At 47.4% G+C, this 14,964-nt stretch overlaps 2 protein-coding genes across 15 annotated transcripts in view; both read left to right on the top strand.

Moving 5' to 3' along the window:
* The window catches only part of PIGZ (phosphatidylinositol glycan anchor biosynthesis class Z), a 113,068-nt gene that overhangs the window by 29,261 nt on the left and 68,843 nt on the right, over positions 1-14,964 (top strand). The window lies entirely within an intron of this gene.
* DLG1 (discs large MAGUK scaffold protein 1) overlaps positions 1-14,964 on the top strand; it is a 93,104-nt gene that overhangs the window by 55,398 nt on the left and 22,742 nt on the right. For 7 of the 14 annotated variants that reach the window (XM_083442024.1, XM_083442023.1, XM_083442022.1 and 4 more), the window contains 8 exons: positions 1,428-1,478; positions 2,210-2,334; positions 3,097-3,266; positions 3,772-3,908; positions 7,915-8,059; positions 8,910-9,036; positions 11,195-11,351; positions 11,999-12,101. In XM_083442024.1, coding sequence (XP_083298150.1) covers positions 1,428-1,478; positions 2,210-2,334; positions 3,097-3,266; positions 3,772-3,908; positions 7,915-8,059; positions 8,910-9,036; positions 11,195-11,351; positions 11,999-12,101 — 1,015 coding nt within the window. Of the gene's footprint in view, positions 1-1,427; positions 1,479-2,209; positions 2,335-3,096; positions 3,267-3,768; positions 3,909-7,914; positions 8,060-8,909; positions 9,037-11,194; positions 11,352-11,998; positions 12,102-14,964 lie in introns of all 14 variants that reach the window. The other 7 variants (XM_083442020.1, XM_083442032.1, XM_083442030.1 and 4 more) reach the window with 1 other exon arrangement.

Raw genomic sequence — 14,964 nt, 5'->3', positions numbered from 1 at the left:
CCACACTCCAGAAGCGTCAGGTGCACTTAAAAGTGGCCTCCCCACCCCTCAGTCGGCTGACCCATTTCCTGGTCGGCTCTTTCTGCTTCCTGTGTTCAGATAGTGCAGAAACACGGCAGCAGCACCTTCGGCGAAGGGCTGTTTGTTCCCGACCTGTCGCCCTCACCAGCGGAGTAATGCAACACCAAGGACTCCTTTGAGAGCCTTTGCTTTGTCTGGAGCCAGCCTGGAGGAGATCAGGTTCCACATGTTGATGACTTTGGGCTGGCAGCCTCTTGCCCTGGAAGCAGGGTCACATGTTGAACGCAGAGTCTGCTTCCAGCAGGAAGGAGCAAAACGTGGCATTTTGCTTGATTGGTGGCTTGAACAGGAGTGGTCCTTCAAGCAGCTGTTTAGGCACCTAAATGTCTGAGTGTTGCATTTTGAACAAGCTGCAGGGATGCCCAGGACTGGCTGCTGAGGGCTGTGTGAAGATTTTGATTTAATCTAGTCATGCCACCCTTTCTCCAAGGAGCTCAGGATTGCGCCTGCAGATGGATCTCTTTTGCATTGGTTTTACCTCCATAACAAGGAGATTGATAAGCCATCAGAGGATCACAGGGCAGTTTACAGTATAAAAACACAAAACTACACACCGTAATAACAAGCAAAAACCATCCCCCCTCCCAGTTTATAAGGCCATAGAGTGTTGAATCAGCCCAAGGCCTGGGAGAAGAGGGAAGTTTTAGCCTGGTGCCTAAAGATTTGTAATGAAGGAACCCAATTGTGTAGAACTTTGGATTTGTTTGAATTCCATTTGAACAGCACTTTTATTGAACTCCTCAGCTACTTTGCAGCTATTGTTAAAACACAAACTATCCAGATATTTCGGTAGCACATAGAACTAGCATGGCAAACTTTTCAAGTTTTGTTTATTAAATATGTCAAATAAACACAGTAAGTCAAATTTAGGCAGCAGAAAGTTTTCTTCAGAGTTTATCCAGTCACATTTCCCCAGAAAATCCACACCACTAGTCTTAAGCAGGTGACTGCATCCTTTCCTCATCTACCCAAAGGGAGTGCTAGGAAGAGTCAGTCTCTGAAGAAGGTGGACAAGTCAGATGGCAAACTATTTGGTGTTTTTCAAGTTAGCCAGTCAGTCACTGGGTCTGTCAGCATCTGTTGCTTTGCTGTGTTTTTCTCTTTCTGGAATGGGGGGAGGGGGCTTCTTGTATTTATTTCTGTCTCTAGTGCGCATGCACACACCAGCAGGAAAGGGGAGTTCTTAATATTTTCGCAATCTCTCCTCCCCTTGCATGGTCCCCGCGGCAGTTGCGCCTAGCAGAGTGAACCATCAAACATGGTGTCAGCAGCCATCAGCCGGGGCCTTGCTGCACACACTTCCTCTGAAGAATCCACAAACATTTCATGCTTTTGTCTTCATGTAGGTCAATGGCACAGATGCAGATTTTGAATATGAAGAAATTACACTGGAAAGGGTAAGGAGGAGCTCCTACAACCTTTGATTTCCCAAGGGATTTGTTTTTTCTCCCTATTTGGGAGGGGTTGCTTCTGCTTCCCTCTCTTGGCTGCTGCGGTTGGATCTGGCTGCTGCCCTGCTCTTATGGCTTCTTAATGTCCATCTGCCAGAGGAGCTCTGTTGCCTGGCGTGGTTCATGATGCCCTGGCCAAAGCAGGCAGGAGAGGCAGGTCTGCCTGGCCTCATGCCACCCATCCTGCTGCCGCCGTGGCTTTTTGGAGCTGCCATTCCTCACACACGTGGCTCCTGGAGTAGAGCCTGTTGGAAGGGCCACAGCTCAAATCCTTGCTCAAAGTCCAGCTGCCATTGCATTGGGTGGGGCTATAAGCCAGGCACTGATCCTTGTGGCAAATGAACGAGATGGAAAGTTCCAGCTGCAAGCTTTTCTGCCAGACAGATTCCTGGGCTGTCATGAAGCATCAGGAATGTGATGCGGGGAGAGTTCACTAGTGCCAAGACCTTCATGTGCTGTTTCAACAATCATAATGAAATAAGTTTAAATTCATTCCTTTTACTGTTAATTTTCCTGTGGAGCTAACAGTTTTCCCTGTCAAATGGAAATGTTGGCACCATACAGCATTTCCTGCTTCCTTCCACACACTGACAACCCCTCTTAGCTCATCCAAAAGTATACTTTGAAGTCGGTGTCCCTCTTGGTCGATCACAGGTGCTTCGGTTCTCTTCCCCCAGGGCAATTCAGGACTTGGCTTCAGCATTGCAGGAGGTACGGACAACCCCCACATTGGGGACGACTCGAGTATCTTCATTACAAAGATCATCCCGGGAGGAGCTGCTGCGCAAGATGGAAGATTGCGGTACGTCAGTTCCTTCTGTGTTCCAGGCTTTGGCTCCATCTAATGTCCATCTTCGCAACAGTCCGGGAAAAGAGGCAGCATGGCTGCTGTTCCTGCAGAGAGCAAGCTGAGCTGGTGTGGGATTCATCCAGTCCTGATTCCTGATTCTTAGGAGGATGCTTGCAGCAGCCTGGAACCTCAGCATTAGCCGTCTCTCCAGGGTTGGCAATAAGGCAGAACTGGGGGACCTGTGCCCCTCCAGGTGTTCCCATCAGCCGCAGGCAGCAGGCCCAAAGGGGGAGGAGCTCTAGGCCAGTGGCCCTGGAGGCCTTCCGAGACCAAAGGGCGCCCTTCTAGCCCAGCATCTTGTTACCAGTGGCCATCCAGGTGCCCATTATGGGCAGCCCACAAGCAAGACCTGAGTGCAACAGCAGCTCCTCTCTGCTTGTGGTTTCCAGGAACTGGTTTTTGGAAGCATTAATGCCTCTGACAGTGGAGAAAGAGGATAACCATTGATAACCCTCTCCTTCATGAATTTGTCTCTTCCTCTTTTGAAGCCATCCAAGTTTGTGACCATCTTATGGCAGTGAATCTTAGTTTGTGTGTGTGTGCTGTGTAAGCAGTACTTTTGTCTTACCTTCCATCTTCCATCATTGAGTTCCATTCAATGAGCCCATGGATTTAGCATTCTGAGAGGACAAAAGCACATGTCTGTGTGTGTGTGTGTGTGTGTGTGTGTGTACCTGGATGCCATTCAGGGCCACCTTTGCTCTCCACCTGCAGGGTGAACGACTGCATTTTGCGTGTCAATGAGGTGGACGTCCGTGATGTGACGCATAGCAAAGCCGTAGAAGCCTTGAAGGAGGCAGGCTCCGTAGTCCGGCTGCATGTCAAGAGAAGAAAGCAAGTAACGGAAAAAATCATGGAGATCAAGCTCGTGAAAGGCCCCAAAGGTTTGTGGCGGAAGGGAGCAAGCCATGCTTAGTTTAGGGATGGGATGGTGGTTAGCCTGCCTGCAGTTCTCAAAGGCCTGAGCAGGGGTGGCATTTGGACTGCACACAGCAGTGCGTGGTTTTGGTTGGAAATTCCAGCCACTCCTGTGGAAGCTGGAAGAGAGCCCATGCCTCCCTCTGAGCAGCCTTCAACCCCAAGTTATCACTGGTGGATGAGTGTGAGCCTTCCAGCACATGGACTGGGGGGTGGGGGTGTCCCTGCCCTTGCCTGATTCTCACCAGACCATTCTACGCAGAAGTTGAATGGCCCTCTGTCATGAGTGCTTTAGCCAAGTTTCCTGCATTGCAGGGGGTTGGACTAGATGTCCCACGGGATCCCTTCCAGCTCTACCATTCTACCATTCCTCTGGACTGTGGTCAGATACTTTGACATGCAAGCTGGTTGTAGAGTTGCAGACAGCCTGCGGAAGTTGTGCTGATGACGGTCTTTGCTCTCTTGAAGCAGGTCTTGGCTTTAGCATCGCTGGGGGTGTTGGAAACCAGCACATTCCTGGAGACAACAGCATCTATGTCACCAAGATCATTGAAGGAGGTGCAGCACACAAGGATGGCAAGCTCCAGATTGGAGACAAACTGATGGCTGTGAGTTGAAGTTGCAGTATCCCTCTGTTTTTGGCACAGCTCCACAGAGGCTGTCCTCAAAGCCAGGGGTTGCCCTCCTTTCATGCAGGACTCTTTGTTGGGAGCCAGTGAGTCATTTCTAAGCTACAAAGCAGCCTTGGGGGTCTCCCTGAGTCTCTGCAGTGTTGCCTGCTGCATCTTGGCAGGTCAGTGGTTTATCATGGAGAAGACTGCAAAGCTCACTTGACTGCCTCTGGCTTATCAGAGCCAGATGTATCCAGTTTTCTTTGCTGGGAAACGAGCCCTGGACTCAGAACACCTTGCACAGCTAAGAAAATCCTCTAAATGGCACTGTAATATGGGAAGTCAAACATGGGAGGGCTGGACAGTCCTTAAGAGGCCACTTTCAGTCTACAGAAGAGGCGCTAATGTACAAAGACAGCAGTAGAGAACTGAAAACAAGATATGCTTCACTATAGAAAACCCCGAGGTCTGTGCACTAGGGCTCATGTGCTGGCCCCTTGTGCCGCTCTCAGCCATTCCTGGGAGAATCCAGCCAGGGCCATTTAATCAGGCTGTCCAGGGTCTGGCCTGGAACTGGGCTTGTAAACAAGGGACTTTGTTTTGGATTATGGTTTTGAGCATCATAACTGAGAGGAAATGTGGAATGGAAGCAGTCCTGATAATTAAATGACAGGAGATTTAAGAGATTAGGATTACATAATATAGCAGCATAGTTAAAGACAGCTAAGAAGACAGCTCTTGATAAGGAATAATGAAAATGAAGCCAAACCCCAAAGGAAGCCCTTCAGCCAATAAAATAAAGCTGCCCCCATTGTAATGCCTTTATGAAAAAGTACAGTGAGAACAAGAGCAGAGCTGCTCTGTGCTGGATCTGGCCAAAGGAGAGCCATCTGGGCCAGCATCCTGCTGTGGTCAACCAGGCAGCTTAGAAGCAGGATTCCACCCGATGGTGATTTCCAGCAGGCAGTGGCAGAAAATAGAATGGGGGGCTCATGTTGAGCTCCCTGCTGTACTTTGTAGGCACATCCTGCAACACGAAGGAACACAAGCTTTTGCCAAAAAAGTGCAAGCAGACAGTAAGATGCTTAAAAAAAGAAGAATTTAAGGAGCACATTGCTAAAAGCATTAAGACCAACAACCAGAAGTCCTTTAAAGGTGTTAGTAGCAGGATACTGTTGGGGCGGCAGTTGGACCCTTAGATTAGGATGCTTGGTATTAAATTTCTATACCACCTTTCATCTGAAGATCACAGGGCACTGTGCAATAACAGAAAAATAGCACCATAATAACAAAAGAAAATAATACCCCACCATAGAATCATAGAATCATAGAGTTGGAAGAGACCACAAGGGTCATCGAGTCCAACCCCCTGCCAAGCAGGAAACACCATCAGAGCACTCCTGACATATGGTTGTCAAGCCTCTGCTTAAAGACCTCCAAAGAAGGAGACTCCACCACACTCCTTGGCAGCAAATTCCACTGTCGAACAGCTCTTACTGTCAGGAAGTTCTTCCTAATGTTTAGGTGGAATCTTCTTTCTTGTAGTTTGTATCCATTGCTCCGTGTCCGCTTCTCTGGAGCAGCAGAAAACAACCTTTCTCCCTCCTCTATGTGACATCCTTTTATATATTTGAACATGGCTATCATATCACCCCTTAACCTCCTCTTCTCCAGGCTAAACATGCCCAGCTCCCTTAGCCGATCCTCATAAGGCATTGTTTCCAGGCCTTTGACCATTTTGGTTGCCCTCCTCTGTACACGTTCTAGTTTGTCAGTGTCCTTCTTGAACTGTGGTGCCCAGAACTGGACACAGTACTCCAGGTGAGGTCTGACCAGAGCAGAATACAGTGGCACTATAACTTCCCTTGATCTAGATGCTATACTCCTATTGATGCAGCCCAGAATTGCATTGGCTTTTTTAGCTGCCGCGTCACACTGTTGGCTCATGTTAAGTTTGTGGTCAACCAAGACTCCTAGATCCTTTTCACATGTACTGCTCTCAAGCCAGGTGTCACCCATCTTGTATTTGTGCCTCTCATTTTTTTTGCCCAAGTGCAATACTTTACATTTCTCCCTGTTAAAATTCATCTTGTTTGTTTTGGCCCAGTTCTCTAATCTGTCAAGGTCGTTTTGAAGTGTGATCCTGTCCTCTGGGGTGTTAGCCACCCCTCCCAGTTTGGTGTCATCTGCAAATTTGATCAGGATGCCCTTGAGTCCATCATCCAAGTCGTTGATAAAGATGTTGAATAAGACCGGGCCCAAGACAGAACCCTGTGGCACCCCACTAGTCACTCTTCTCCAGGATGAAGAGGAACCATTGATGAGCACCCTTTGGGTCCGGTCAGTCAGCCAGTTACAAATCCACTGAGTGGTAGCATAGTCAAGACCGCATTTTACCAGCTTCTTTACAAGAATATCATGGGGCACCTTGTCAAATGCCTTGCTGAAATCAAGGTAGGCTACATCCACTGCGTTCCCTTCATCTACCAGGCTTGTAATTCTGTCAAAAAATGAGATCAGGTTAGTCTGACATGACTTATTTTTCAGAAATCCATGCTGACTATTGGTGATCACAGCATTCCTTTCTAGGTGCTCACAGATTGTTTGCTTAATGATCTGCTCCAGAATCTTCCCTGGTATTGATGTTAGACTGACTGGGCGGTAATTATTTGGGTCCTCTCTTTTCCCCTTTTTGAAAATAGGGACAACATTTGCCCTCCTCCAGTCTGCCGGGACTTCGCCTGTTCTCCAGGAATTCTCAAAAATGACTGCCAGTGGTTCTGAGATCACATCTGCCAGTTCTTTTAATACTCTTGGATGTAGTTCATCTGGCCCTGGAGACTTGAATACATCTAAACTAGCCAAGTATTCTTGTACTATCTCCTTAGTTATTCTGGGCTGTGTTTCCTCTGCTGAATCATTTCCTCCAAATTCTTCAGGTCGGGCATTGTTTTCTTTATCGGAGAAGACTGAGGCAAAGAAGGCATTGAGGAGTTCAGCCCTTTCTGTGTCCCCTGTTTGCATTTCACCATCTTCTCCTCTGAGTGACCCCACTGTTTCTTTGTTCTTCCTTTTGCTACGAACATACCCATAGAAGCCTTTTTTGTTGCTTTTAACCTCTCTAGCAAGCCTGAGTTCATTCTGTGCTTTAGCTTTTCTGACTTTGTGTCTACACGTGCTGGCTATTTGTTTGAATTCCTCTTTGGTGGTTTCCCCCCTTTTCCATTTTTTGTACACATTCTTTTTTAATCTTAACTCAGTTAAAAGTTCTTTAGATAGCCACCCTGGCTTCTTTAGGCACCTTCCATGTTTCCGTCTCATTGGTATTGCCTGAAGTTGTGCTTTTACTATCTCCCTCTTAACAAACTCCCAGCCATCATGAACTCCCTTTCCTTTTAGTATTACTGTCCATGGGATCTCACCCAGCACTTCCCTAAGTTTTATGAAGTCGGCTTTCTTAAAGTCAAGAAATTGAGTCCTAGTATGCTTGGCTGCTCCTTTCTGTTGCATAGTTTAAAAGGCCATAGATTGTAGTATAATTATTAAAGTTGAATGGCAAGCAAGTCAAAGGAGGATAAGGAGATTGTGGGGAATCTCTTGTGCCTGTCTTCACAGCAAAAGAAACAGGGCGGATCTCAGTGCCAGAACTCACAGGAAGGGAGTCTGAGAAACTGTTAGTGGGTAACCATTTCAGGAGGATTTTGTGGGGGCACCCCACGGGACCACACCTGCACAAGGTCCTGCAAGATAAATGCCCTGTCTTCCTCTGAGAGCGCCTTTGAACGCACTGCTCCTGGACGTCCCAAATTGGCTTTTTTTTAAAGACCATGCCGGTTGAGGCCAGTGAAAGCTGTTTCCAGGCAGAGTGGGCAGCTGAGGCCCTTCTAGACACAAGGAGGTTGAATTCTGAGCAATGCGCAGGCTCCTTCCCTACTGTTGTACATGTGGGGTCAGAGACTTCTTAGGGATGAGTTCATTGGGTCTCCCCCCCCCCCCTCTCTAGGTCAACAGCGTTTGCTTAGAGGAAGTGACACATGAAGAAGCAGTGACTGCCTTAAAAAACACCTCCGACTTTGTTTACCTGAAAGTGGCAAAACCCACCAGCATGTTCATGAACGACAGCTACGCCCCGCCAGACATCACCAACGGTGAGTTGTTCTCTGGCAACCGGCCATTACTGCACTTCGGCTCCTTCCTTTGACGGAGGCATTCATACCTTGTACGGTGTGCTTGTAAAAGGAGATTTTCAGATTCTGTGCCTGCTGGTCCGTTTCCTTTTTTTCGGTTATGTAATGACGTAAGCAATCATTTTCAAGAAATAGTAACTTAATTATTACAAAATCTCAAGGTGGCCCGTATATGGGAAAATGTGATCATCTCATTAGTTTTTAAGAGAAAACAAGGCTTAAATCTGTTGAAACAGTGGCTATGACTAACTTAGGGCTATTATTTTCAATGGACCTACTCTGAGTAGGAAGGACTTAATTGGATACAACTCCCAAGTTCATTGTATCTGTGCAGAGGGTTGTTTTTCTTAGAACCAGGATGGGGCCAGGAGGGCTGTAGCTTTGCATGCAGGAGATGCCAAGCTCCACCCAGTGGCAGCATCCCCTGCTGCCTCCTTGAAATTAAGATAGATGCATCTGTAGGTACACACTGAGGCATGCCATAACCTAAAACTCAGCAGGCATTTACAAGGAAGCTGTGGTCCAGCTGAAGGAACACTGGATCCTGTGCACAACTTTAGCCCATCTAAATGGCCATCCAAAGAAGCCAGCCCCCCCCCCCCAGCCAGCTGTTGAGAAGGTCAGTTTCGTCTCCTCCCCCTGAGTGCAGGAGATGGCTTGGCCCACACATTACGAAGGAGGCACTGGCAGAGTTGAAAGTTTTGGCTTCAGCGCAAATGGTTTGCACAGTTTTTTCTGATGTGCCAATAAGTTAAGTTCCCACATATGACACTTGCACAGAGTTCACCATCTACATTTCTCTCCTTCCCAGCTTATTCTCAGCCTGCCGACAACCACATCAGCCCATCAACCTACTTGGGACAGACCCTTCCGCCAGCGTCGCCAGGGAGATACTCCCCTATCCCCAAAGGGATGCTCGGAGACGATGAGATCACCAGGTAGGGAGCTGCTGGGTCCCTTGCAGAATGTCCCACAAGGCTCCTGCACCTCCTCTTCTGGATCCACACGTCCTGCCGCAGTGGGGACATAGGTTTCCAGGCAGGAGTTGATCATGGCGAGGGTTTGCCAAACATGCCTTCCTCTTAGCACGTATCTCCCTTTCATCCTGAGTTTGTGCGTCTTCAAAGTCCATGACGCCTTTATGACACCTTTGGTAAAGGCTGTTCTCCAGTTGAAGCACTCGCAGGCCAGTGATTCCCAGTTGTCAGTGTTTGTCCTACTTTTTTTTAGATTTGCCTTGAGAGCGTCTTTAAACATCTTTTGTTGTCACTAGTATTTCATTTTCCATTCTTAAGTGGGGAATAGAGTAGTTGCTTTGGAAGATGATAATCAGGCATTTGAACAACATACCTAGTTGTTTTATCCCACAGAGCCATAGGTGGGCTCACAGGGATTCAGAAACTTAGATTCCCAAAGAAGGCTTCCCACGCTACCAGGTTGATTGGTGGTTTATTACAGATCAGGGCCTTCTTGGTAGTGGCGCCCGCCCTGAGGAACACCCTCCCACCAGATGTCAAAGGAAAAAACAACTACCAGACTTTTAAGAGACATCTGAAGGCAGCCCTGTTTAGGGAAGCGCTTAATATCTGAAGGACTATTGTATTTTAATATTTTGTTGGAAGCCGGCCAGAGTGGCTGGGGAAACCCAGCCAGATGGGCAGGGTATAAATTAATTATTATTATATTATTATTATTATTATTATGGGGGGGGAAATCACCACGAAAGGTCTGAAGGCTCCCTCCTTGCCCCTGTTTCCAGCACTCTGTGGGGCAGACTCCCCAGCAAGAAGATGGCTTGTCTGCCCCCAGGCACTGGAGCAAATGTACTTGATGCAGTAGAGCAGCCCACAGGTGGCCATGATCTCCACCACAGCCAAGCTTCCCCACAGGTGGCTGATATTGCTCTAATTAGGCCCGGAGCCTAGTATCCCATTCCCATGGATGACGACAACTCCCTTCCTTGAGCTGGTCAATTAACCTGCTTCCCAAGTGTGCTGCATGAAAGCTTAGTGTTACAGCTGCCACCAGTTGTGAGTTTATCTTGAGTATTCAGCTGGTGCTAGCAGAGCTCTTGGAACAACTCACTGATGGTTCAACACAACCAGTCCAATGAAGTTGATGCTGAAGAATCATTGCTTTGACATGGGTGATCTTTGCTTCTTCCACTACACTGACATTAGTTCACCTGTCTTCCCAAGTGATATGTAATTTTTTTAAAAATAATATTTATTAGAAGTTTAATAGTTACAGAAAAAAGAAAAAAAACAATAAAAAATTTAACAAACAATACATCGAAAATAAAAAGACAAAAAATACAATACATCAAAACAACAAGAAAAAAAAACATTTAAAAACACATCCAATATTTCCATATCTTTACCTTTCATTTACTTTTGTCTGCTTCTCTGGAGCAGCAGAAAACAAACACACCAACGACACACCAGACCCAACCACCAACCCATCCCCCAGGGTAATGGGAGGGGAGCTAGGTGCTGCTCCTTATATACTATACCCAATTGCTGACACAGCTTGATTAACACAACTCAGCAGCACCTGCTATGTTTCACAGCTGTAAGACTTGGTCTCTTTATTTGCCCTGGCTCTTAAAGACATACACAACTTGTGAAGCAATAATGGACCTTCACAGTTTAAAGTGACCATTCAACACCCTCCTCTTTGCTTACAAGGCTTCACCAGGCAGAACCGCTCAGGGACCTGGTCCACCTGGTGGAGGCGGATCGGCTTCAGACAGAGGAGTGGGCAAGACACAGGCAGGTGGAAGAAGGAAGGGTAACCATATTCCTCATAGGCCCTGTCTGGCCAAGACAGCCTTGGCTTCTGACTGACCAGCCTCGCAGTTTCATGACTGGCAGTTTCTTTATTCTTTTCTTTATTATGTTTTTATATATGTTGGAAGCCGCCCAGAGGGGCTGAGGCAACCCAGTCTGATGGACGGGGTACAAATAAAAGAACAATTACTACTACTATTATTATTACCATTGTCGTTGTTGTTAACTGACTGAAGTCTAAGAAGGTGTTTTGAGTTCTAGCCCTAATCTTGGCAGGCTAATGGCGGGAATTCTCTCCATCTTTCAGGGAGCCACGGAAGCTGGTGCTCCATCGAGGATCCACAGGGCTTGGCTTCAACATAGTGGGAGGAGAAGACGGCGAGGGCATCTTTGTCTCCTTCATCCTTGCAGGGGGGCCTGCAGATCTAAGTGGCGAGCTCAGGAAAGGAGACCGTATAATTTCAGTAAGATGACTGAAAGGGGAAGAGCAGGACTCTCCCTTTTTCTGACTCTGCTTGTTTTTTTGACCCTTGAGGAAGGTGGGCAGCATGTAGCTAGCCCATGTGGGGCACTGAGTGTGGGGCAGTGTGCTTCTTGGAACCACCAGGGGGACAGTTCTGGGTCTCACCAGCATCTCAGTCCACAGGTTGTCCCTTGGAAGGTCTTGCTTTAGTTATTCATTGCATTCTATCCAGTCATTTCTCCAAGGAGCTCAAGGTGGCCTACATGGTTCTCGCCCTCCTCATTTATTCCCCACAACAACCCTGTGAGGTAGGTTAGCCTGAGAGGCAGTGATGGGCCAAAGGTCACCCAACGAGCTTCATGGCCCGGTGGGGATTTGAGCCTGGTCTCCCAAGTCCTAGAATCCAGCCCTCTACAATCTACACCATACTGCCTTTTTATTACTTATGTATTTATCTGTAATATTTATAAACCACCCACCAACCAAGTTCTCTGTGCAGTTTGCATAATTTTGAGGGTCTAGGATAGGTCAGCAGAAGGTGCCGGAGTCTGCAGCATCCTGCCCCTGCTCAAAGATCCCAGCCTTCACATTCTGCACAATGTCCCTCCTTGCTTTCCTAAATATTCTGTGTTTACATTTGTTTTGCAGGTAAATGGTGTAGACCTCAAAGCTGCAACTCACGAAGAAGCAGCTGCTGCCTTGAAAAATGCCGGCCAAGCTGTCACCATAGTGGCTCAATACCGTCCAGAAGGCAAGTGAATTACTGAGTTAATCCACCTGTCCTGCAGGGGAAAGCTGCGTTGATTAAGGCGTGGGGGGAGGGGAAGGGGGTTAGGGTACTGGCCACAGCAGGCAGAAAGAACATCTCTGAACGTGAGCAGAATGTGCCCACATGAAGCCCCGAGTTGGTTGGTTTCCCACCATGGGTTAGTGTTTCAGAGAAGGACACTGCAACCCCCTCCCCACATGTGCTGGAACAATGCCAGTTGCTCAGGGCAGGTGAGGTCGACATTGCAAGTGGCCAAGGGATGTGTCCTGCTCCTGGAATCTGCAGCGGAATCCTGTTCCTGTGCCAATGACTGACCTAAAGGGATTCGCCAGCCTGACTTCCCCCCTGCAACTGTTGGCTACTCATGTATACTCCTCCTCGTGTATACTCCCTTTCTTCCATTTCTTATACCTGCCCTTTTTAACTCACAGCTCATCCATAAGCTCCTTATGCAGCCACATTGGTTTCCTTCGATGCCCCCCACTTTTCTTTCTTGTTGGTATTGTCTGCATTTGGGCCGTCAATATTTCTCCTTTTAGAAACTCCCATCCTTCTTGGACTCCCTTCTCTCTGAGTATTTCTGACCCTGGGATCTCACCCAGTAGCTCCTTCAGCTTTTTGAAATTGGCCTTCTTAAAGTCCAGAGTGTGTGTCTGACTGCAGTACACTCAGTTTTCCCTTACCTCTGTATCCTGAAACCCAGGAGAACATGATCACTTTCTCCCAGGTTTCCAGGTACTTCCACTTTGTTGATCAGTTCCTCCCTATTGGTGAGGACCGAGATAGATAATCTGCTTGCTGCTTCTTCCACCACCTGGGAAATAAAATTGTCAGTGAGGCAACAGAGGAATTTGTCATTCTTGGCAGAGGCGTGAGTCCCAACAGTTATTGGGGAAGTTGAAGTCCCCCATGATTACCAAACATTCAAAAATAGGAGATATACTGATCTGCTCTAATAAGGCACCATCCAAGTCTTCAGTCTGGCTTGGCGGTCTATAGCAGACACCGACAGTAAGGTCACTGTTTCTCCTACAGTTTTTACCCATATACTCTCAATCTGCTTTTCATGCTCCAGGTCATGGATTTCTTCAAATGTACGCATCCTTTATATATAATGCTGCTACTCCTCCCTTCCTGTTCGGTCTTCCTTTAGAACAGGTTATACCCCTCAATTCCTACATTCTAGTCATGAGTCTCATCCCACCAGGCTTCAGCAATGTCTACCAGGCCATATTTGCCATCCTGTACTAAAAGCTCCCGTTCATCTTGCTTGTTTCCCATATTCTGTGCATTTGTGTAGAGACAACTGAAACCATGAGACATTCCCTGCAGCTATTTCCTTCCTGCCCTTTAGCAGGTTTCTAGAGCACCACCTCAGTCTCCTGTGCATCAATGAAGCTCTTATCCCCAGGGTCAGGTGTCCTTTTGACATTTGTCTTGTGTTTTGTCCCTCCCCCTCAAGATCTGGTTTAAAGACAAACATAGCACAGGTGTTGCAGGTCACTGCAGCAGCTCCCTCACCCTCCATGTCTCTTGGCCCTATCCACACTGAGAGACAGCGCTCTGGGCCTCCCCCTTGCACTCTCCCATTAAACACCCTTGCAAACGTCCCTGTTGGCAAGCTCCCAGCATCTGCACTGAGTTAAGGTTGACTGCTGCTGGCTGCTAGCTGCTCCCTCAGGCTGGCTTCCTCTCAGCTGTCACTCCTCCCCATCTGATCTTGTGCTCCAGCAGAGCAAGCAGCCACACCCTCAGGCTCCCAAAGACACAGGCTTCACTCTCTTCAGTCTCCTCCAGCAATCCTTCCCCCTGTTTGCAAGGCCAGTTTGCAGGCCCTGGTCACGAGCTCCCAGAATCTGCACTGAGCTACGTTTGAAGAGGGACAGAAACACCTTTGCTCCCAACATCTTCTCTTCCAGAGGCAGAGAGTTGACTGTTCAAAACAAGTAAAGATTGGACAATATTCCAAGAATATCTCAAAAAGTACTGTGATAATGCAAATCTCCTGACAGATTTAGATTGAATCTTGAATTACAAGGAAACCATAAAAGTAAAAATTACTCTTGATAAGTAATGGAAAAAATAAGAAAGTTCATATAGATAAATAAGGTGTAAAAGGTACAATGCGGTGAATCGGAAGTTAAAGTACAGTGGTACCTTGGGTTACAGATGCTTCGGGTTACAGACTCCACTAACCCAGAAACAGTACCTCTGGTTACGAATTTTGCTTCAGGATGAGAACAGAAATTGGGCAGCGCCTCTCTTCTATTAGATTCACTGCTCTCCTCCCCGCCTTGGGGAATGCTTTCTCCCTCTCAGAAACTGGAAACTTGTAACTCTTCCCTGACATATACCCTGCCTTTTCCCCTGACGGGCTCAAGGCAGCTTACAGATAAAATAGGAACAGCTAAAAACACACAGAGAGAATGAAGCTATCATTGGAAAACAAACATAGAATTAAAACTATATATTGATACAAATATAAAAGGTCTATTAAGAACATACTGATAATTACAGTGAAAACAGCACAGCACCCGTTCTCCGATCACAATCGTCTACTCTGCTTATCTGTGCCAGCTGGAGGTGGGAAGCTTTAGTTCCCAGGTAAAAGTCAACTTTCTGTGCACTAAGTTAAGTTACTTATAGTGTTGCTTTCAAATAGCACTTCAAGCCGGAGCCTGAGAAATAGGCTTGTGCCATAGAAAGGAGGGTCTGAGCCAGCCAGGTTCCCACCACTTGCTGATCTCCAAAGCTCTGCCCTGCAGGAGGCTGCCAAGCCCCTGGCCCCTTGGTGTGGCTCTTCTGGGAGTCCAGCCACTGTCAGCAGAGCAGGTGGCGCTGCTGG

The sequence above is a fragment of the Podarcis tiliguerta genome (genome assembly GCF_965153285.1).
Source record: "Podarcis tiliguerta genome assembly, chromosome: 5".
In the NCBI taxonomy this organism is placed as follows: domain Eukaryota; kingdom Metazoa; phylum Chordata; class Lepidosauria; order Squamata; family Lacertidae; genus Podarcis; species Podarcis tiliguerta.
The sequence above is the reverse complement of the archived record's forward strand: the minus strand, read 5'-3'. Positions and strand labels throughout refer to the sequence as shown.